The sequence below is a fragment of the Sinocyclocheilus grahami genome, unplaced genomic scaffold, assembly GCF_001515645.1.
Source record: "Sinocyclocheilus grahami isolate Dianchi unplaced genomic scaffold, SAMN03320097.WGS_v1.1 scaffold794.1, whole genome shotgun sequence".
Taxonomy (NCBI): Eukaryota; Metazoa; Chordata; class Actinopteri; order Cypriniformes; family Cyprinidae; genus Sinocyclocheilus; species Sinocyclocheilus grahami.
Window position 1 is genome coordinate 843,934 of NW_015505973.1, and position 21,109 is coordinate 865,042.

General features: G+C 38.1%; 2 protein-coding genes across 2 annotated transcripts in view; both read left to right on the forward strand.

Annotated features, from left to right (window-relative positions):
* Positions 1 to 18,043, forward strand: part of rnf213b (ring finger protein 213b) — a 30,591-nt gene extending 12,548 nt beyond the window's left edge. Inside the window, exons 22-62 of the mRNA XM_016246314.1 lie at positions 25 to 158; positions 244 to 360; positions 694 to 743; positions 858 to 1,014; positions 1,111 to 1,246; positions 1,552 to 1,736; positions 1,830 to 1,879; positions 1,994 to 2,150; positions 2,247 to 2,382; positions 2,688 to 2,876; positions 2,974 to 3,107; positions 3,241 to 3,416; positions 3,518 to 3,721; positions 4,076 to 4,263; positions 4,379 to 4,499; positions 4,716 to 4,816; positions 5,072 to 5,254; positions 5,385 to 5,530; positions 5,902 to 6,001; positions 6,330 to 6,441; positions 6,884 to 7,082; positions 7,198 to 7,388; positions 7,535 to 7,657; positions 9,062 to 9,172; positions 9,449 to 9,529; positions 10,946 to 11,104; positions 11,475 to 11,559; positions 11,651 to 11,685; positions 11,779 to 12,027; positions 12,198 to 12,363; positions 12,851 to 12,936; positions 13,100 to 13,336; positions 13,477 to 13,609; positions 13,704 to 13,787; positions 14,055 to 14,235; positions 14,676 to 14,877; positions 14,981 to 15,058; positions 15,246 to 15,443; positions 15,566 to 15,655; positions 16,780 to 16,955; positions 17,879 to 18,043. Of these exons, the coding sequence (XP_016101800.1) occupies positions 25 to 158; positions 244 to 360; positions 694 to 743; positions 858 to 1,014; positions 1,111 to 1,246; positions 1,552 to 1,736; positions 1,830 to 1,879; positions 1,994 to 2,150; positions 2,247 to 2,382; positions 2,688 to 2,876; positions 2,974 to 3,107; positions 3,241 to 3,416; positions 3,518 to 3,721; positions 4,076 to 4,263; positions 4,379 to 4,499; positions 4,716 to 4,816; positions 5,072 to 5,254; positions 5,385 to 5,530; positions 5,902 to 6,001; positions 6,330 to 6,441; positions 6,884 to 7,082; positions 7,198 to 7,388; positions 7,535 to 7,657; positions 9,062 to 9,172; positions 9,449 to 9,529; positions 10,946 to 11,104; positions 11,475 to 11,559; positions 11,651 to 11,685; positions 11,779 to 12,027; positions 12,198 to 12,363; positions 12,851 to 12,936; positions 13,100 to 13,336; positions 13,477 to 13,609; positions 13,704 to 13,787; positions 14,055 to 14,235; positions 14,676 to 14,877; positions 14,981 to 15,058; positions 15,246 to 15,443; positions 15,566 to 15,655; positions 16,780 to 16,955; positions 17,879 to 18,014 (5,776 nt within the window). The 3' untranslated portion in view covers positions 18,015 to 18,043. The remainder of the gene's footprint in view (positions 1 to 24; positions 159 to 243; positions 361 to 693; positions 744 to 857; positions 1,015 to 1,110; positions 1,247 to 1,551; positions 1,737 to 1,829; positions 1,880 to 1,993; positions 2,151 to 2,246; positions 2,383 to 2,687; positions 2,877 to 2,973; positions 3,108 to 3,240; positions 3,417 to 3,517; positions 3,722 to 4,075; positions 4,264 to 4,378; positions 4,500 to 4,715; positions 4,817 to 5,071; positions 5,255 to 5,384; positions 5,531 to 5,901; positions 6,002 to 6,329; positions 6,442 to 6,883; positions 7,083 to 7,197; positions 7,389 to 7,534; positions 7,658 to 9,061; positions 9,173 to 9,448; positions 9,530 to 10,945; positions 11,105 to 11,474; positions 11,560 to 11,650; positions 11,686 to 11,778; positions 12,028 to 12,197; positions 12,364 to 12,850; positions 12,937 to 13,099; positions 13,337 to 13,476; positions 13,610 to 13,703; positions 13,788 to 14,054; positions 14,236 to 14,675; positions 14,878 to 14,980; positions 15,059 to 15,245; positions 15,444 to 15,565; positions 15,656 to 16,779; positions 16,956 to 17,878) is intronic.
* A 2,094-nt stretch (positions 18,044 to 20,137) lies between these two features.
* LOC107561818 (centrosomal protein of 131 kDa-like) overlaps positions 20,138 to 21,109 on the forward strand; it is a 28,714-nt gene continuing 27,742 nt past the window's right edge. The window contains exon 1 of the mRNA XM_016246315.1: positions 20,138 to 20,199. Coding sequence (XP_016101801.1) covers positions 20,138 to 20,199 — 62 coding nt within the window. The remainder of the gene's footprint in view (positions 20,200 to 21,109) is intronic.

Here is a 21,109-nt window from a genome sequence, read left to right on the forward strand (position 1 = left end):
TTTATGTGACTTCTCTTACTTTAGATACTGTACCATGAATGAAATCCTGTCCTTAAAGTCAGATGATTGCAACGTCTATACTGTGTTTATCACAAAGCTCTCCCGAATTGGTGAACAATGTAGAACAAGTGGCAACAAGTACATTGGCTTTCAAGGAGGTAAGTTTTTTGTCAGGTGAAACATTTGCAGTATGTTTAGGTATTGTCAAATAATTATTCTTAACAAGTATCTTTTTTACTAAAGGAGTTTGGCTATCAGCACATATTGATGACCTCAGAGATTCCGGTGACATGAGCTTAAATCTTAAGGCTTTTTGTGGAATACCTATAAGTAAACTCATCTCCCAGAAAGTCGAGTCAGGTATGTAAGGTACCAACAACCAAAAGCTGACAGCAACTTGGATATTTAAACAATCCCCTAACCCTTTGTATTAACAAATTTGAAACATAAAATTATACTTCAGATCATGCAGCTTGTTGAGGTAAAGTGTTAGTGATTCATCTTAAAATTTCTACCTGATGGGCAATAAAAATCCCACAGACTTGCACTGAAGGAAAGACCCAAGCCATATTTAGGGTCTAAAAATACCTAGAACACCCTAGCAACACCATGTATTGTAGTTGTAAACTTTACAAGCACAACTCACATTTTCTTCATGAATTAAATTTTTTTTATCTATATATATATATACAGATTTCAATGAATCTGAGGAAATGGATACAAGTGGACCAGAAAGTGAGAGGGTAAAATCCTTTACGCTCGCAATAGATTGGTTTAAACATATACATCAGAGATGTGCTATATCAAAAATAATTTCATACCTCCTGACAGAAATACTGTGTTTGATTGGTTGTCAGGGAGATTTAGTGCATCTACACAGTTTGTCTCTATTGAGATCCTGCACCCAGAAAGCTGTTTCATTGCTGAGAGATACAGGCAAAAAAACCTCCAGGAGTATGGAGCGCATGAACATATTGCTTGGCCTTCTGAGAGGTGACCCTGGGCGGATAGGAGGTCAGCTGGTTTTATGTCCATTGTTGTCACAATTAAGCCCCTGTACTGTGTATGTAAAATACCATTGAAAAAATGTTTGTGCATTTGTATTTTAAGTACGGTTCCAGAAAGTGTTGCTAAGGAGGCTGGTGTTCGCACTGATGCAGAAGGAGGAAATAATTCCTAATGCAGAAGACTGGGTTTATAAAGTGGCAAAGAACCGTGAAGCTCTGCAGGAAGGTGGAACACTTAGGTACTCCAGTACTGTAATGCAACTAGCATTAACAACCTATTATCTCTATCTATCTCAGATGTTTAAAAACAGCCAGTGCTTAGTGCAGATTTTATTATGTTAATGAAAAAGGGTCGGATAAAAATCTCAGATAATTAAAACTTGTGTGGAAAAAATAATGGTGTGGAACTACTTTGAACTGGGAATAAAATTACAGAACTGTTATTTGTAAGCCTTACACAAGGCCTTTAAAATAATCTCAAACTTCATCAGCCGTAGATTAGAGATGACTAACAAGCTAGCAAAACATTTCTGTGTTTGTTCAGGCACACTTTGTGGCGCAACCTACAGGGTGTTTTGACCCCAGTGTTTGCCCGAGTTTTAGAAGTGTTGGACAGAGACCGCAACTTGTACCTACTGTATGGAGAAGGGCTCAGTGAGGGTCTGGCCCAGTTCTGGCTAGATATCTTTGAAGATCAACAGCTCCTTGACAAATACCTAGAACACCCTAGCAACACCATGTATTGTAGTTGTAAACTTTACAAGCACAACTCACATTTTCTTCATGAATTAAATTTTTTTTTATCTATATATATATATACAGATTTCAATGAATCTGAGGAAATGGATACAAGTGGACCAGAAAGTGAGAGGGTAAAATCCTTTACGCTCACAATAGATTGGTTTAAACATATACATCAGAGATGTGCTATATCAAAAATAATTTCATACCTCCTGACAGAAATACTGTGTTTGATTGGTTGTCAGGGAGATTTAGTGCATCTACACAGTTTGTCTCTATTGAGATCCTGCACCCAGAAAGCTGTTTCATTGCTGAGAGATACAGGCAAAAAAACCTCCAGGAGTATGGAGCGCATGAACATATTGCTTGGCCTTCTGAGAGGTGACCCTGGGCGGATAGGAGGTCAGCTGGTTTTATGTCAATTGTTGTCACAATTAAGCCCCTGTACTGTGTATGTAAAATACCATTGAAAAAATGTTTGTGCATTTGTATTTTAAGTACGGTTCCAGAAAGTGTTGCTAAGGAGGCTGGTGTTCGCACTGATGCAGAAGGAGGAAATAATTCCTAATGCAGAAGACTGGGTTTATAAAGTGGCAAAGAACCGTGAAGCTCTGCAGGAAGGTGGAACACTTAGGTACTCCAGTACTGTAATGCAACTAGCATTAACAACCTATTATCTCTATCTATCTCAGATGTTTAAAAACAGCCAGTGCTTAGTGCAGATTTTATTATGTTAATGAAAAAGGGTCGGATAAAAATCTCAGATAATTAAAACTTGTGTGGAAAAAATAATGGTGTGGAACTACTTTGAACTGGGAATAAAATTACAGAACTGTTATTTGTAAGCCTTACACAAGGCCTTTAAAATAATCTCAAACTTCATCAGCCGTAGATTAGAGATGACTAACAAGCTAGCAAAACATTTCTGTGTTTGTTCAGGCACACTTTGTGGCGCAACCTACAGGGTGTTTTGACCCCAGTGTTTGCCCGAGTTTTAGAAGTGTTGGACAGAGACCGCAACTTGTACCTACTGTATGGAGAAGGGCTCAGTGAGGGTCTGGCCCAGTTCTGGCTGAATATCTTTGAAGATCAACAGCTCCTTGACCTAAACCTTTCACAAAATGCCAGGTATCTTTAAATATATGAAACCTGCTTATGATTAAATGAGGAATTAAATGCTTTTAAATATCCAACTGTAACTGATAAGATGGATTTATTTTCTTAGCGCTCCAGATCAGGAGATTAATGTGCAGTGTCACCTGTTTATTGGAGAAGTAGAATGGCCTTGTGCTGCCCCTTTTAGCTGGCTGATAAAAACATACTGCCAGAGTTTGTGGGAGGAATCAGAATTTGTACGAGGTGAGGTCTTTTGTTTTGTGTTTGACTACAGTTGGCCAGTTAGCTAACCAGATACTACATTCACTTCTTGTACATAAAACATCTTGTACATAAAACATCTGCAGCTACTCCATGTTTTTGCATTTTCTCTCAGGCTCTGAGCAAGGCAGCAATGTGAGGATTCAGCAGTTTGTTAGTGCTGTATCAGCCAGTGGACTGGGCAGCTATATTCAGAAACTCTCAGAGGAAGAGAAAGTCGAGTTGGGTCAACGCTACTTGACCGATTATGTCCTTCTTTCATTCAAAATCCACTCTGAGGAAGAGCATGGGGTAAGATAGATAGGTTTTATCAGTCTGAACATTTATTTTCACAATCTCATGTTTAGTGTTCTAATGTGGGTGTCTATGGGTGTGTGTGCATTTTCTTACAGGTATTTTGTTGTGCAGTGCGGGGTTGTGTGTTTGCTCTGCAGATGGAGATGTCAGTAACTCCTGAGCTCTCTCCATCATGGATCCTTGCCGCAGCTCAAATCTACAGCCCACGCCTGGACACATTAGCCCATGCCCTTCAGGTCAACCCTCAACTGGTCTGCATCATCCAACAAGAAAGATTAAAGAGAGAGAGCCCTGATATGGTGAGGAGCAGGAGTGCAACATGAATTTCCATGTTGATTTAGAATGACTTATTTCAGTCTTATGCAGTTCACCAGTAAAACTTTTTAGTTAGTCATCACATGCTGGTGATAGATTCCAGTGCCTATTTAAACTACAGTTATGTAGCAAAATAACTACAAGTAAATAAGTGACCAGTATGTGCAGTCATTATACTCCATACTTCATTTATACACATTTTGTACAGATTTGTGGACCCCAGGAAGATTAGCAACCACTTTGTGGAAGCTAATGGGGATGCAAATAAACAACATACTAATGAAACAATATTTAGATGAGTTTAAAGAGATTTGTCTTCTTGTTCTGTTTTATGACAGTGTGAGGACATTCTAGCTGTTGGTATCTGTGTTGAAGAAACAAAGCTTCTACCAGTATCATCAATATCTGAATGCCAGACCTTCTTGCAAAGAGTTGAGCAACTTCAGCCATGTTTAGAGAGAGTGCTTAGTCCTGTCTACAGTGCCCTCTGCAGCCATGGCTGTCTCAAACACCTGGACTCTATAAAGTGAGCTATGAAGAATGTTGCAGATTTAGAAAATAGAATCATTTGAAAACATGATTTCATATTAACAAAATGGTCATATCACATAATTTCTTACACAAATCTTTTATTTCCTTAGGTCGGTGTGGCAGGGGATGCTGCTAGTGGCTGCTTTCATTGAAAAGGTGGTCATCAAGATGAAAGTGGGAGATGAACGGATTAAAGCACTGACTCTGAAACTCTGCAGTCAGTTACATGGGGTGAGTCTCGAATTTTTGTCTGCTCTGTTCATTACATTTGTAGGAGACATTGGTGTACAGGAAACCTTTGTAGGCCCCTCATTTCATAATGAGACTATAGTATGATGGTAAAATATGTGCAAATTTGATCAGGATAGATGCTGCATTAAAGCAAGTATGAGTTTAAAACCCCAAAAGTCCTTAGAATACATGCTGCTTATATTTCCTCTCTCACAGCTAATGGAACGGTCTACTGATTTGAGGAGCAAAGACAATCTTCAGCAAATCATCCGCATACTCAATGATTTTCACGAGGAATCCATCAGCAGAGAACTGCGGTATACTTGAATTGAGCTGTATAATATTATAGGATATGATTGATTTTATTTTAAACCATGTGATAATATTAATTTTATTTTAAAACTGCAGTTTATTGACTAAGAATAATTGAATGTTTTTTTTGTTGTTGACGGTACTGTTTTATAAATATTAATGATAGTTAAGGATTTCAGTATTTCTTTGTTTAGCTTGTGCTATTCCAACAATAAACCCTTTGATTACTTACTCATTTTCTGTATACTTTTTCTTCACAGATATGGTGTGAAGTGCTTTGTCTGTCTATCAGATCTGTCAGAGCCCGCTGCGCTTCCTTGTGAGCATGTGTTTTGTCTGTCCTGTCTGAGAAGATCTACAGAGAGAGAAGGAGCGGACTTCTGTCCCATATGCAGATCACCTCTGTCGAACAACTACCGTCCCACTGTCTCCACAGCTATAGAGTGAGTTCAATTCTTTGTTCTTGGTAACTTCAGATATCCATTTAGACCGAATGGGTGTACAATGAACAATTAGCTTCTTTACTGTGGTTGATTTGTTTGGCTGTAATGTCTAATTTTGTATCTATTACAGCTTAGACCTGAAGCAGCATAAAGAAATAAGAAAATGCTGTAATGCCTTTTTCCTGGAGTTGGTTTCTCGTTTCTGTCTGACTGATGATCAAGATCCATCAGAGGACCTGGTGGAACTGCTTTTCTCTCTCCTTATTTCAGCACAAGGCGGGTGGATTTCCTTGTGGAATATTTCATCGCGAAATGAAATTTCTGTACATGGTTGTCAATTTCAGTGCAATTACAATAAATGAGAACAGGAATTTCAAAAAGGACGTACATTTAGAATTAAAATATCACATCAGTGGTTCATGCGACTTGCATTCTATATTTCAAGTCTTCTGAAATCATACAATAGCTTAGTGGGACGAACAGGCCAAAATTTAAGTCATAATAATCTGCATTGAACAGATCATCGAGTTTGAGAGCGAATCATTCAATCTAATTATCTAATAATCGAATTGAAAAGATCTAGAAAGAGCAATTTACTCTATAATTTGCTTTTTATGTTTATGTTTACATGTCTGTATATATTACAGGAGATGTTTATAAGACCAGAGAGCTCACCCCATTCCTGGAGTGTGTTGACCAGAGCCCTGTGGTGCGCTCTGTGCTGCCGAAACTTCTTCTGCAATACAGGTGCTGCAATACAGACAACACATACACACACATTACCACATCCAGGCATGTGACCTTTTGTTTATGACTTTAAATATGCAGTATTGGCTTTATGAAGTGAGTTTTGAGAGTTTTGCTTAAGGCTAATTCACATTGCACCGACAGACGCTGACCAATGGCAACAGACACTTCGTTGGGGTTTGTCACGTCTGTTGACATTGGTTGGCACTTGTTATAGGCAATTGAACATGTTCAGTTGGCTTTTGTCAGATTACAGGCATCTGTCGGTGCAGTGTGAATTGGCCTTTATGCCAATCAAGAACATTTTGTAATAAGATAATCTCTTCAGCTTCAAACAGGTAAAGAAGCATATACAAAAGCACGTAGAAAACCTGGAGAACAAGCTTCTGGACCAAGAGGACAGATCTGAACTCTACCGGCTCTTTGTTAACTGTTTCCAGGTGTGTCATAATCAAGTAGCCCAGGCGTCTTTGCACCATGTATTCACTCAATAATAGTGCTTGCTGAGCCAAGTATCACTTTTACTATTGCGCTGTTTTAAGTACAAAACTTTGGCGCTTAACCCATTTTGTACCACAGACATGAATGGTACATCAAGTGTGATTATACTTAGGATTTTTGTCTGGTGGACAAAAAAGGGGTGAAAGATCCCATGATTCCTAGCCATACGGCGAGACTTTTGTTTTGGGCCATTAAGCAAGTACCTAGCAAGATCTTAGCCACCGTCCAAAGTATCTTAGCAAATGCTTAGCAATGCACTACAAACTTTTGTCATTTTTTACGAGGTATAATCATCAACAGTTGTATTCCACTTTCAGCCACATGAATTATTATTTCAAATTTGCATGTTTGTTTCTAAAAGCAGATTTGTTGTTTATCCAGGATTCCCTGTTTTGTTCTGGATTAAATGGAGATGATAGACATCTGAAGGAGAATTCAAACTTCCTTAGCCGACTGGCTCGTAAACAGACACCTTCCAGACAGAACGACCCAGCTGAGTTTCTGCTGTCTATGGCTCACCTCAGAATGTGTCTGGACTCTGCTGCCTGTATCCTGTCCAGAATTATCGGCAAAAGAACTGGTACGAGGAGCTTCTGGTCTGACCAATTCATGGCAGTTACAGTATATTGCTTAAATTAATAACATGTCTTTTATGTTTTATTCTGCAACCTTTCCATATGTTTGGTGTCTTTTAGACAATTTTGAGGAAGCTGAGCTAAAGCTTTTGGAGCAGGTGAAGGCTGTGTGTGAATATGGTAACAATGACTGGTACAGAGTTTACTTGCTTCGAGCACTCAACAGGCATGCTGGCATGGACTGTCTGCAAGCACTGACCAGCAGCACTGATTATGAATGGATCTTCCCTGCAAAGATGCTACGGCTTCATGTACGGCCATTCAAATGATGTTGTGTTTAGGATGTTTATAATATTGTAGATAATTTATAAAATTGAGTTTGTGGGTTAAAAAAATATTTTTTTTTAATAAAAAGTAGCTGCTCTATGATCATTGTTGTTTGTTTTCTCTTCTACAGAGGTTGATTCCTGCAGAGGTGGATCGTTTCTTGTGTTGTGGTCAGTCATACCGTACTCTTAGAGATGGAGTGGGAGAAGCAATGCAAGAAGGCACAACAAATGGCCTCAAAGAAGCACTACGGGTCAGAGTCTACATCTGTATTAAATAAACAACACACACACAAAAACTGAATTTTCAGCAGCCATTACTTCAGTCTTTAGTGTCATATGATCCAGAATTCATTCTAATGTACTGATTTGGTCCTTAAGAAATTTTTTTTATTAGTATCAATGTTGAAAACAGTTGTGCCGCTTAACATTTTTATGGAAACTGTAACTCACGATTTTTGATCGTGAATGATTAAATTGTCTCCACCATCTGCTTTTGAAGAAATATCGTAGTATCGTGCTACAGCGCACATTCAGTTGCAGTTCTGGTGCTTCTGTCTCAATATACTGTACAACATGACATACATTCACATCAAATGTTAACTCAGCGGCAGAGTTACACTCACAGGACACTGCATTTATTCGCAATCACAAAAGTACATTATTTCCATGTGCTTTAAAGCCATGCCGGTTAAACATTTCATTCGTGTGCTGTTCTGACATGCACCTTTTCTGAGTGCATATACCTGAAGCGCACGCACTAAAAAGCCCATCAAACAACGCCTGATTACTGGACTAAGTTATCTTTCATGTCTGAAATCATGTTGTCCCAAACCTGTTTTAATTTCTTTCTTGTGCTGAGCCTGAGCATGTGGGTTACCAAACAATTGTCCCCATTGACTTTGATAGTAGGAAAAAAAATACTATGGAAGCCACTGGAGTCCAATAACCGTTTGGTTGCCAACAGTCTTGAAAATAACTTTTATGTTCAACCGAAAAAAAAACTCTTTCAAGTTTAAAACAACAAATTTTAATTTTTGGGTGAACTCATTTAACTCATCTCATTTAATGTTAATAAAACAACAAAACAAAGAGAATAATCACTTGACTGATGAACATTAATACAGTTGCTTTACTAAGAATCAATGTATAATTTATACAGTGAAGAATATATGCTTTATTTTTATATTTGTTCATTCAGTTTATTGAATGCTACTGCTAAATATACCTACTGTGACTGAAAAATTAAGCACTGCTTGTTTTATTTGTATATTATGTGTATTTGTAATGTCTGTCTTTGTTCTTATTTTTTAATAACAAAGTTAAAATAATGACAAAGATTTTTATCTTCGCCCACTTTGGCCTAGATGTCCGCCAATCTTTTTTTATTTTATATTTTGTTACCTTGTAAGGTTTGTTTTTAGACTACTTGCAAAATAGTAAAAGCAACATGACAAAGAATTGTGATAAAATCGTGAATTGGGGTTTTTCAGAAAAGAATTGTGATATGATATTTTTGGCATATCGCCCACCCCTAATGGAAACTGTGATATGTTTGTTTGTTTTTTCTTTGATGAATAGAAAGTCCAAAATAACAGCATATATTTGAAATAGAAATGTTACTGTCACATTTGATCCATTAATGATTTTTTTTTCAGGCAACAAGTGGTTCAGGCCCTTTGAAAAATGTCCTGCTGACTCTAGCTGTGTTCAGGCAGGTCACCTGTCGCTTCATGTCACCTGAAAGAGCTATATATCCTCAGGCACAGGTAAGAGTTGGTTAGGTTTTATGATTTTATTAATCACTAGTGAACATCCAGAATTCAGAATCCGTGTAGGACTAAATTTGAGATGACAACATAGTTTTACATATTTATAAATATTTAATTCACATAAGTATTGTTCTGATCTCCATCAGAACTTCATCCAACCTGCAATAGTAACATGTTTGAGCATAAATGCTTTTACTTTATGAGATTCAGAAAATTAGGCAAAGCACTCAGCCTGGCAGACCTAAACACCTACATTTTTCTCTTTCTCAACAGATCAGACTCTTGGAGGACGTTATTAGAGAAAACATCACAGGACATGCCAGAGAGCTCTGCACTGCTCTGTTATCCAATGAGATTGGAGGTCCAGGATCTTACCTGAGTCTCAGTGCAGGTGTACCTGCTAAGCGTCGTCCTGTACTGGAGCTCCTGGTGCATGCGAGCGCAGTGTTTTACAGTGGGAACAGGCTGCTGACTCCCCTCTTCAATATTGCCTCTCAAACTCAGAACATGACAGTAAGGGCTTCTTAATGAATAATACACATTTTTGGAGTGAATTTAGAGCAGGGGTCTCCAAACTCGGTCCTGGAAGGATGGTGTCCTCCTGCAGAGTTTAGCTCCAACTTGCCTCAACACACCTCCCTGGAAGTTTCTAGAATGCCTAGTAAGACCTTGATTAGCTGGTTCAGGTGTGTTTAATTAGGGTTGGAGATAAACTCTGCAGGACACCGGCCATCCAGCACTGAGTTTGGAGACCCCTGGTTTAGACTGATTTGCATTTGATTTTATGCTCACACTCTTCATTTTGCATTATGTTGATGCGCTGGGGGTTTTGAATTGATCGTGCTGATTTTTAAAATAGCTATGTTTCTCTACTCATCCTTAGGGAGCCTTCCTACCCACAATGCCTGATGACCATACCAGTGAGGCCCAGCAGTGGCTCACTGGAGAGGAAAACCTGAAGATGTACTGTGAGTGTGACTTGTGCATGAAGTGAAAATAAAAATATTTCCTTAAATTTCACCTGCATAACAGATTTGGTCTTTCTTCCCTACTTTACAGTGTGTTCTAACAAACATGCATGCTTTGTAGGAGAGGTGAGATTTATTTTCTTTCACTTTTATTTGAATGAACTGGCATTATTTTCTGTGAAACTGATTATGATCGTTGATTTTTCTCCACTTATTTAGTGTGGCAAACCAATGAAATTGTCAAATTGTGCCACTTGTGGAGTCCGTATAGGAGGCCAGAATCATAAACCAGTTGCAGGTTTTATTGAAGCTCATGGAATCCCTGACATGACACGACCTGGACATATACTGGGACATGCTGAAAACCGGTCTGAAGCCCCAAACAGGAATCACACTTCAGCACAGTCCTGTCTCCTCCGTCTCTGTCTTCACCTGGCCATGTTGCAAGGGGCCATTCACCACCAACAGGTAAAAAGGTTTGAAGGAACCCTGAAAGTTTGCTTATTACCTGCTGATAAAGCTTGCATGCCAACTCCATTAGTTTTATCTATATAATGCCAACTACTGAAATTCAGTTAGTGGGACACTAGTGTAAGAGAATAAAAGCACTGTTTTCTAAAGGGCTTGGTTTTTCACAGGGCATCAGAGATATGATCCATCCAAATGTTAATGATGTCTATGATTTCCTCTGGCAACATCTTGAGAAGGACATGGAGGTCCTTGGAAAGACTTTAAATCTTAACTTGGATGACTCTGCCATTATAATTCATCTAATCTTCGCACTGCTCTGTTATCCAATGAGATTGGAGGTCCAGGATCTTACCTGAGTCTCAGTGCAGGTGTACCTGCTAAGCGTCGTCCTGTACTGGAGCTCCTGGTGCATGCGAGCGCAGTGTTTTACAGTGGGAACAGGCTGCTGACTCCCCTCTTCAATATTGCCTCTCAAACTCAGAACATGACAGTAAGGGCTTCTTAATGAATAATACACATTTTTGGAGTGAATTTAGAGCAGGGGTCTCCAAACTCGGTCCTGGAAGGATGGTGTCCTCCTGCAGAGTTTAGCTCCAACTTGCCTCAACACACCTCCCTGGAAGTTTCTAGAATGCCTAGTAAGACCTTGATTAGCTGGTTCAGGTGTGTTTAATTAGGGTTGGAGATAAACTCTGCAGGACACCGGCCATCCAGCACTGAGTTTGGAGACCCCTGGTTTAGACTGATTTGCATTTGATTTTATGCTCACACTCTTCATTTTGCATTATGTTGATGCGCTGGGGGTTTTGAATTGATCGTGCTGATTTTTAAAATAGCTATGTTTCTCTACTCATCCTTAGGGAGCCTTCCTACCCACAATGCCTGATGACCATACCAGTGAGGCCCAGCAGTGGCTCACTGGAGAGGAAAACCTGAAGATGTACTGTGAGTGTGACTTGTGCATGAAGTGAAAATAAAAATATTTCCTTAAATTTCACCTGCATAACAGATTTGGTCTTTCTTCCCTACTTTACAGTGTGTTCTAACAAACATGCATGCTTTGTAGGAGAGGTGAGATTTATTTTCTTTCACTTTTATTTGAATGAACTGGCATTATTTTCTGTGAAACTGATTATGATCGTTGATTTTTCTCCACTTATTTAGTGTGGCAAACCAATGAAATTGTCAAATTGTGCCACTTGTGGAGTCCGTATAGGAGGCCAGAATCATAAACCAGTTGCAGGTTTTATTGAAGCTCATGGAATCCCTGACATGACACGACCTGGACATATACTGGGACATGCTGAAAACCGGTCTGAAGCCCCAAACAGGAATCACACTTCAGCACAGTCCTGTCTCCTCCGTCTCTGTCTTCACCTGGCCATGTTGCAAGGGGCCATTCACCACCAACAGGTAAAAAGGTTTGAAGGAACCCTGAAAGTTTGCTTATTACCTGCTGATAAAGCTTGCATGCCAACTCCATTAGTTTTATCTATATAATGCCAACTACTGAAATTCAGTTAGTGGGACACTAGTGTAAGAGAATAAAAGCACTGTTTTCTAAAGGGCTTGGTTTTTCACAGGGCATCAGAGATATGATCCATCCAAATGTTAATGATGTCTATGATTTCCTCTGGCAACATCTTGAGAAGGACATGGAGGTCCTTGGAAAGACTTTAAATCTTAACTTGGATGACTCTGCCATTATAATTCATCTAATCTTCAGCAGGTTTCTACAGACCACCTCAGGTATCCTTTAATCTTGACTAAACTTAAACCTGCTTGAACTTTTCATAGTGTTGCATGCATTTTACTTATATAATATTAACAGAGAAGAGCATAACATGTGAACAGAATTAATTATTTTAGTATTTTTATATACTGTTGTGGTATTTATAAATATTTTGAATTATCTTTTTTTATTATTATGTAATTTTGCTACATGCTTTTGCCCTTTCTTTCTTTTTTTAATATTTATATAGCTTTTAATTTACTGTATTCCATTTTTTTGTTATAGTAATTTTAGTACTTCAACTTAAACATGTTTATTTCAGTGAGTTGCCACAGCAAAATGTCCTATATTTGCTTGTTTTTCATTGAATATTAACATTTTATTATATTTCAGCTTTTTAATGACTGAAAATAATTTTTTGTTTAGTTTAAGTTAACCGTAACAACAACACAATGAACTGCACAACCAGAAAACCTATGTTTGATATTTTTTTCTCTCCGCCAGGTGCCGGTGTGGGTCTGTCAACACGCAAGTACAGAGAGCAGTGGGAGACCACAGTCTGTAAAACTGTCATCAGTCCTGTTTTACAGGTCAGTCTTGATACTGCTGAATATCAGGAGTGTGTGAACCATTTGAAAAGAATGGGATACATTTAAATTGTTTCTTTGAAAAACACAAATAAGTAAAAATTCAGTCATATAACCACACTGAATGCATATAATTGCATCAGTCAACCTTTGTCTCTTTTTTTAGGATTTGGAAAGGACATTGGGCAGAGCACAGGATCTGATTGCAGCTGATAACCAACTTTCTAACAGTCCCCTGATGAGGGTGCTGAGGGGAGACCCTCAAAAAAGCCTTCATCTCCCCACTAACTGCCCCACCCACCACTCTGCCTTCTGGAGCCCCTCTCCTGTCCTAACGGTGGAAAGCTTCTCACAGCAAATAAACCAGAGTCAAGCACCCCTGCTCACCCTTTTTATCAATAAGGTTCGTTCACTTAAAGCATATAAAACAATTATAAAGGCCTTTGTGTCACATTACGGAAGTTGAGCACATGGTTTCATATTGACTTTAAGCATGTTCCCAAACTTACAGTATATCCATATGTGTGTGATTGTGTTTATCAGGTGCACTGCATAAGACAGTTGATCCATTTGCCGGCACTTGCTGCTCTGTTGTCGGATCTAATAAAAGTGCTTCCTCCAGGCTCTGAGAACCAGACCCACACCATCGCTTCACTGCTGCAATGCATTCCTGCTGGTCTGTCAAACTTATACTCACTGGAGATAACTAGTTGATTTATTTTTGTATATATGTAATATCACTTTACTCTAATTTATGTTACTGAAAATAGGCCATCAGAGGAAATTATTGTCGGAAAGAGTAGAGATCTTCATGAAGGTGTGGAACCAACTCAGAATGGAAATATCCAATAACGGTAAGTTGGTAGAGGTATACATGTGGAATTTGCAAGATGTTTTATCCAAAACAACTTGCAGTTCATTCAGGGTTTATCATTATGTGTTTCATGTGAGTCCGTGATAATTATTAAATGGGCCATTGTAAACCGCTAAATGGACAATATTTAAAATTCTATACTGATTAAATAAAAAAACTCTTAAAACTAAATTAAAAAGGTTAAATAATACAAGTGAGTTTAGTCATTATAACATTACATTATAGTGATATTGTTTCATTATTTTAGCTTCTTTGGGTTTGGATCCTACACTTTGTGAAAAAGACATAACTAAGGAAAGCTCTGGGCAGTTTCTCTCGTTGAGTCGTCACGGACCAGGCTCATGTCTCCATGCAATCGTAGATCTTCTGTCTGAGACTCACAACAGTCTTGTGCGAGAAGCCAGAAAACTCTGTCACCAGGAAGACAGGTGTGTATTTCAATAGGAGTATACACTATTGTTCAAAATGTTGGGGTTGGTAAGATTATTGTTTTAAGTCTCTTATGCTCACCAAGTTAGAATTTGATCAAAAATACAGTAATATTGTGAAGTATTGCAGTTTAAAATAACTATTTTCTATTTTAATATATTTTATAATGTAATTTATTCCTGTGATGCAAAGCTGAATTTTCAGCAGCCATTACTCCAGAAATCATTCAAATATCTAATATAATATTTCTTATTATCACAGTTTAAAAATGGTGCTGCTTAATATTTTTGTGGAAACCATATGATAATTCTTTGAATAAAAATATCAAAGGAAAAGTATTTATTTGAAATAGTTTTTTTGTAACATTATAAATGTCTTTACTGCCACATTTGTGTTTCAAAATTGTTTGCATGTCAGATGGTTGCATTTCCTCTTACAGTGACTATAAAGTGCCATTGGCAGCACTGTCCAAGAGCCAACTTGCCCTGTGTCACCCAGAGAAGGAGTTGCTTCCCCTGGTGTTAGCTAACTGCCATTACAAACTAGAGAAGGGTCAGCAAACAGTGAGCTCCAATGATCATAAGGCTATTGAGAGAGAACTCAGCAGACGATTTTTTGCAGGCAAACCACGCATTCAAACAGTGAGTCTACACATTTTAAAACTTATTATCATACTAGTGTTAAATATATGACCAGATTCATTAGTTACTACAGTGGGAACTCATAATTAAAAATGTCATGCAGGACACTGATAAATATCTAAGAAGACACCATCAGAATTTTATAGAAGTCCTCAATGAAGTCAGAGCCAAAATGCCTCAGGTAATTTTCTTCAGTGTCTTTGCACTTCGTTCAGTTTACTGACAGTAGGTCTCGGTGGAGCAAATGCTTCTTGTTTATTGGTGACATACAGTAGAAATATAATCTCTAATTATTTATAAATATATATTTATTCAATTGAATACATTTTCTTCTTAAGGAAGCCTCATTTTTTCTTTCTGATTTACAGGAAGCACTCAAGGCCTCTGTGCTCAGCTCCATGAGATCAATGCTACGTTCATTCACTGATGTGTGTGACGCAGTTTGTGCTGTGGAGATTGGGCTTCGTTTCCTAGGTAAAACCGGTGGAGACCCACAAGTTCTGCTGCTGTCCTATCTGACAGACTCCTTGAAAATGGACCAACACATCTCAAGCACCATAGCTGGGGTGAGGCATGTGTTTAGAGTAGCAACTAAAAGCGAATTTAATCAAGCAGCTATTTTGCCACTACTATCAGCGTATATAATCTGTCTGCTTCTGTAATTTGATTCCACGCTGCTTGGTTTCAGGCTTTAAAAGAGAACCGGCTTAGTCAGTGCACAGCCACATGGCAGCTCCTTACCTGCTGGAAGAGTGAACAGATGATGAGGAAAGGACAGGTAATTTGACATTCAGCTTTTGTGACATATAGTACTGTGTATCATTAATACCAATCACATAGTATCTATGTATCTAAACTCTTAAGTAATTACATTCCAATTTCTAGGATTTGTTTTCTTCTTCTCTCACTAGACTCTACTTAATTTTACATTGAGCCTATAGGATGCATGCTTCATTATTATTTATTCAGCAAGAAAACATTCAATTATTATGAAAGTGACAGTTAAGACATTTATGTTACAAAAGATTTCTATTTCAAATAAATGTTTATCTTTTGAAAAATTAAATAAATAAAAAAATACTGATAAAACTGCATCATGGTTTCCACAAAAAAAATATTAAGCAGCACTGTTTTTCAACATTGATAATAAAAAAAAATTAATTAAGCACAAAATCAGCATATTCAAATCACTTCTGAAAGATTTTGTGTTACTGAAGAATGGAGTAATGACTGCTAAAAATTCAGCTTTGCGATTGCAGGAATCAATTACCATTTAAAATATAGAAAATAGTTCTTTTAAATAATAATAATATTTTACAATATTACCGTTTCACAATATTTCATTGTTTTTATTGTATTTTTGATCAAATAAATTCAGCCTTGATGAGCATAAAAGACTTCTTTCCAAAACATAAAAAAAAAATAATAATAATCTTACTTACCGCAAACTTTTGAATGGTAGTGTATGCATGAATAACTTAAGACAGAATAAATGTTTTCACAGAGCATTCCTTGTACAGGCAGCTAATTTCTAATTCCCTCCTTCTGTTCAGCTATTTAGCCTGTCACTAAACTGACCCCATTACTGCTGACCTCTGTTGACCTCCTCTGATTGATCCTAAACAACAGAGAGAGTGGACATATACGAGGGTTGTAAATCCAAGGGAAAGTGTTGGTCAGAGTGTGCCAAGCTTTAACAAGAGAGCGTGTGCCACCAACAGTTCAAAGACTTTTAACCCAAGCTTTTCTGAATAGCTGGACAATATTGCTCGGTTAAATAATACGTTAAGACATCGTTTAAACGTCATCCCAGAACATATTCATGATGTTTGCATCTTTATTGGTCAGGTATATTCTGATTTCTGTCATTTACTTTAAATCTTTCAATGCACAATTTTGCAGGATCCATTCCAGCGACTGTCCAAAGGCTTCAGAGATAAACTGACTTCAGAGGAAAGAATGCAGGTGAAGGTTTTCCTTGGGCTCACAGATACTGACCTTTTCTCTTTGGAGCTACATGAAATCCTTCAGCTCAAGACCAACAGCACTGTTGAAGAGGGCTTCGCTCCGCACTGGGAGTAAGAACTGATCTTATTTTTTTAATATTTTTATATAATTTATCCAGCATTCCAGCCGTCTGGATTGCAGCCTTCTGGACCATTTGTGAGGGTGGGTTTTGATGAGGCAAACTGGCCACAAAAGGCAAAGTAGGCCTGACCATTTTTCACAGATGTTTGACATCTGACTTTTTAAATGTAAAGTTTAAAAGGTAGAATGTGATGTCAGTCAGTCGTTATCACAAAATACCTTCAAACCTTCACAGTGTCATCAGCTAATTATCAAACAAATAAATAAATGGACATGAAATACTGATTTGAAAATTAAATAAGAGTTATATGACAAACATTATAGAAAAATATACAGCAAAATTCCAGTCAAGTATTTTAAATAACTGTATAGTAATTCATTTTTAAACTGAATTATAATGAAACGTATAACTTTTGAAATCTGGTTTGTGATTGTAAACATTGATCCAATCCTGAATGTTGTACAATTAAATGTCAAATTGTTCAGGGTAATTGTTCTTAAAATAAAAAGTCAGGAAATGTCCTGGCATCCAAACAAATACATCTAAAAAGATCCTATAGCATTTAGTACCAAGTACTTCAACACAAAGCGACATAAGGGCCTTTTAAGTTTTTACTCAGAAAGGGGACTTTCAATCACAACAATGCAGACCTCCCGGACCTAGTCATTCCCTGGAGACCTGTGGGCTTTCAGACCCAACAGAGGCACACTTTGACCCCTCCAGGCTCCCATCTGTCAGTGTGCCCTGCTCTGGTCACCTACTGAGCAGGCAGCTGGTCAGAATGAAAAGGAATGCGTCTGCTGAGAACAATAGAATCCAATGCTAACTGTTGATCTTAAACCACACCACTGAACACCCTTCCTCCTCTCTCTCTCTCTCTCTCTCTCTCTCTGTGTGTGTTTCACAACATAGCATCAGGTCCACCATGGAATCCCATTTGGAGATGAAGAACATCACCTCTTTTCCAGGTCTAGACAGTCTTCCAGAGGAAATTACTTTGGCTAAAGCTGCAGAAATCTGGAGGCTTGCAGTGGAGTTCAAACACTGAAAAGTACTTCTGAATAAGCCAGACCAAAATGAATAATACAAATGTGAAAAGATCTGGACTGCTTTGATTTTGATTTTTTGTCAGATGTTGGTGCCTTTGTCATGTCTTTTGTATAGTACAGATTTATGACTCATTCCAACACACTAAATCTTTGTCTTTATATTGTTAATCCAGTTGATTAAAAAATAATCTATGTTTACTCTTTAGGGCTTTGAATATGTCTTCATATTGTGGAGCACTTTATTGTTTAGAGATTTGTATGCATTTTTGATTCAGGGAACAAGAATTAATTAAACAATACTGTATTGCTGTAACACATTTGTCGCATGTAATGCTCCACGCTATTAATCAGGGCCAAATAAAGTTGTATTATTGATCAACAGTGCATTTACATTGTTACAAAATACCTGAAAACCTATCCAATTATTTAGTAGCATTGTAAAATTGTGCCAGAAACTAAAATTAATAGTTATTTTTGCTTATAATCTCAAAAGTAAATGAAAATGATTTTATAAAATACAACATTTAGTCATATAAATGAACTTTTGCCAATTGTGCTTTTAATTAGTATGTCACCTTTTAAACCCTTACACAAGAATTTAGCAGAGTAGCTCAAATTGACGCCACATCTGCCGCCGGTGCAGCACGCTTACCAACCTTGCCTTATCTTCACGCCTCTTTCAGCCATCCATCCGAAAGACACACACAAACAGCCAATCAGATCACTAGAACGCTCCGCGCTCCACCAATCAAAACTCTCAATGGGCGGAGCTCCTGTGTGTTTTCTGGTTTCCAATGAGAAGATGTTGCGCTGTGGAGTTGGAGACAGATGAGAAATCACTGTCTTACGCTCCGAACGGGAATAACGACACTCTTATTTTAATAAAGACAGGTTCTTCATCTGATGTGGACAATTTAGAGAAGGTAAGCAATGGATTGACAGTTTAATCCTGCTGTATTCATCGTGTTTAACATGTGAAGCCAGCAAGAAGTGCTGCAAGAAAGACAGTTTCGCCATAGCTGAACCAGTGCAATCCTGTGGTAGTATACAGCAACTATTCAGTTAAACATATATGTTTATGTTTTTGCATATTTCTCAAAGGCAGTGTATTGCGTATTGACCTTCATCAGGTTTGTGCCGAGACCGGAGGAGGCCTTTGGTGTTAAATGTCTTTGTTTTTGTATGTTTGAACTGTAGATTATCATGATAGAAAGACCTAGACTATTAAATCACGATTTTTTATATATCTTCTGTTATATATAGATTATTTTCAGTATACATAAAGAATATTGTAAACTATTTAGGTGTTTGATGTATGATGGAAAGTGTGGATGCTTTGAATCTGTTATGGTCATGGAAAACCTGGAAAATGTAATGGAACATTGAGATTTCCAGGGCTGGGAAAGTGATGGAAATGTGTATAGTGAATGTAAGTGTTTCTAGTTATGCTCAGCTGTAAAATATTTAATCAGTGTAGATCTAATGTATATACATTTTTTTAAATTTAAATGCTTATTTGGTAATATCTAGAAATTGGAAAAATCATGAAAATTCATTGGTCAAACGTTGTGGGAATCCTGACTTTATCCAGCATCACATGTTGGTTGCATCTTGTGCATTTGTCAGTTTTTATGAATGAATCCTCTTTTCTGTCCATCATTTTAAGATGCATACAACTCGCAGTCCATCCGCATCCATCCAGACAGGGGCAGCTGGAGATGTTCTGGACCTCGGCCTGACTGGCTCTCTGCTCACAGTGGGCCGCAGACCCAGCAGCGCTTCACCTGGAAAACACTTCTCTCGATCCATATCTGTGTCTGTGGCCAGTGATGGCCGGGGGAAGCGAAACACTTTGGTGAGTCTGGCTAGAAGATTGTGTAATTATCCAGAAGATGGTAGTACAGGTGCATCTCAATAAATTAGAATGTCGTGGAAAAGGTTTAATTATAATGAAAATATTGTCCCATTGCAAAAATAAATTCAAATCAAATCTCTATCCTAAATGGTCCTTTGTCAATCTTGGTCCTAAAATTGTCTTTATGTAAAATATTATAAATAATTATAATTTCCTTCTTTTGATTTTGGGATGAAATTAATGTTTTTGTGAGATTCACTCATCAACATGTGCCAGCTGTCCTATTCAGACTTTGAGAATGAACTATCCCCAAGGGATGGGAGTGAGAGGTTAGCTGACAACTTATTCAACATATATGACTTTTTAAAAGTAATGATGGCATGTTTGTGCACGTACATGTCTAGTACACATGCCTGCATGCACTCCCTTCACACAAGCTGTGGTATGGTTTGGTTGATCACCTCCAAAATGTAGAAGTTGAGGGTTTTTACCCTTAAAGCAGCAGTAGTTGGGGGTTGAATGATTTAGGGTTTTTCCAGACAATAGCTATTGTAGCCTGGCGGCTGCAGCACAAGCCAAGCAAGAGGGGGCTGGGTTCTCTGGTTTCGCTCGAATGAGGACGCAGTGAAAGGAGAAGTGTGCATTCTGAAATTCTTTTGTCCGGCAGCTGCCAGTCCTGCCCTCCCGTCCCACTGCATCCTGGGATGCCACAAGGGGGTTTAAATGAAGGAACAACTAAATACCCCTCCCCCTTCCCTCTGGTGCTTAATAACTGTCATTCCGTGACCTCTCTTCCCTTCTGAATTGCTAAAAAAGAGGAAACGTGGAGGAATGTAGTTCCGTGAGTTGCTTTTCATTGGACCAGCTGACGCTAGGTGCCCCTTACACCCCCGAAAACACTCACATATACATACTGAAGTTGCTAGCACAGATGCCGGTAGGTCAGACATAGGGGTGAGCATCATGTTAAACGTTTTATGCAATTTAAATGCGGAGGGATGCGATTGCCATATGCCTATGGACATCTGTCCCTTTAAAATCAGCCTCCGCTGAAGCATTCCTCTGCTGTGAGCCCAGTGCAGCTGTTGTCACCTCCGAAAAGGAAACTTTTTTTTTTTTTTATATGCTCATATGATACGTTTAGCCTAAAAAATAGTCTGGTTGGTTTTACTGGAGATAGATCTCAGGTCATGCACTGGATTTACCTCTATTTTTGTTTTAAAGAAGGGAAACGCAGAC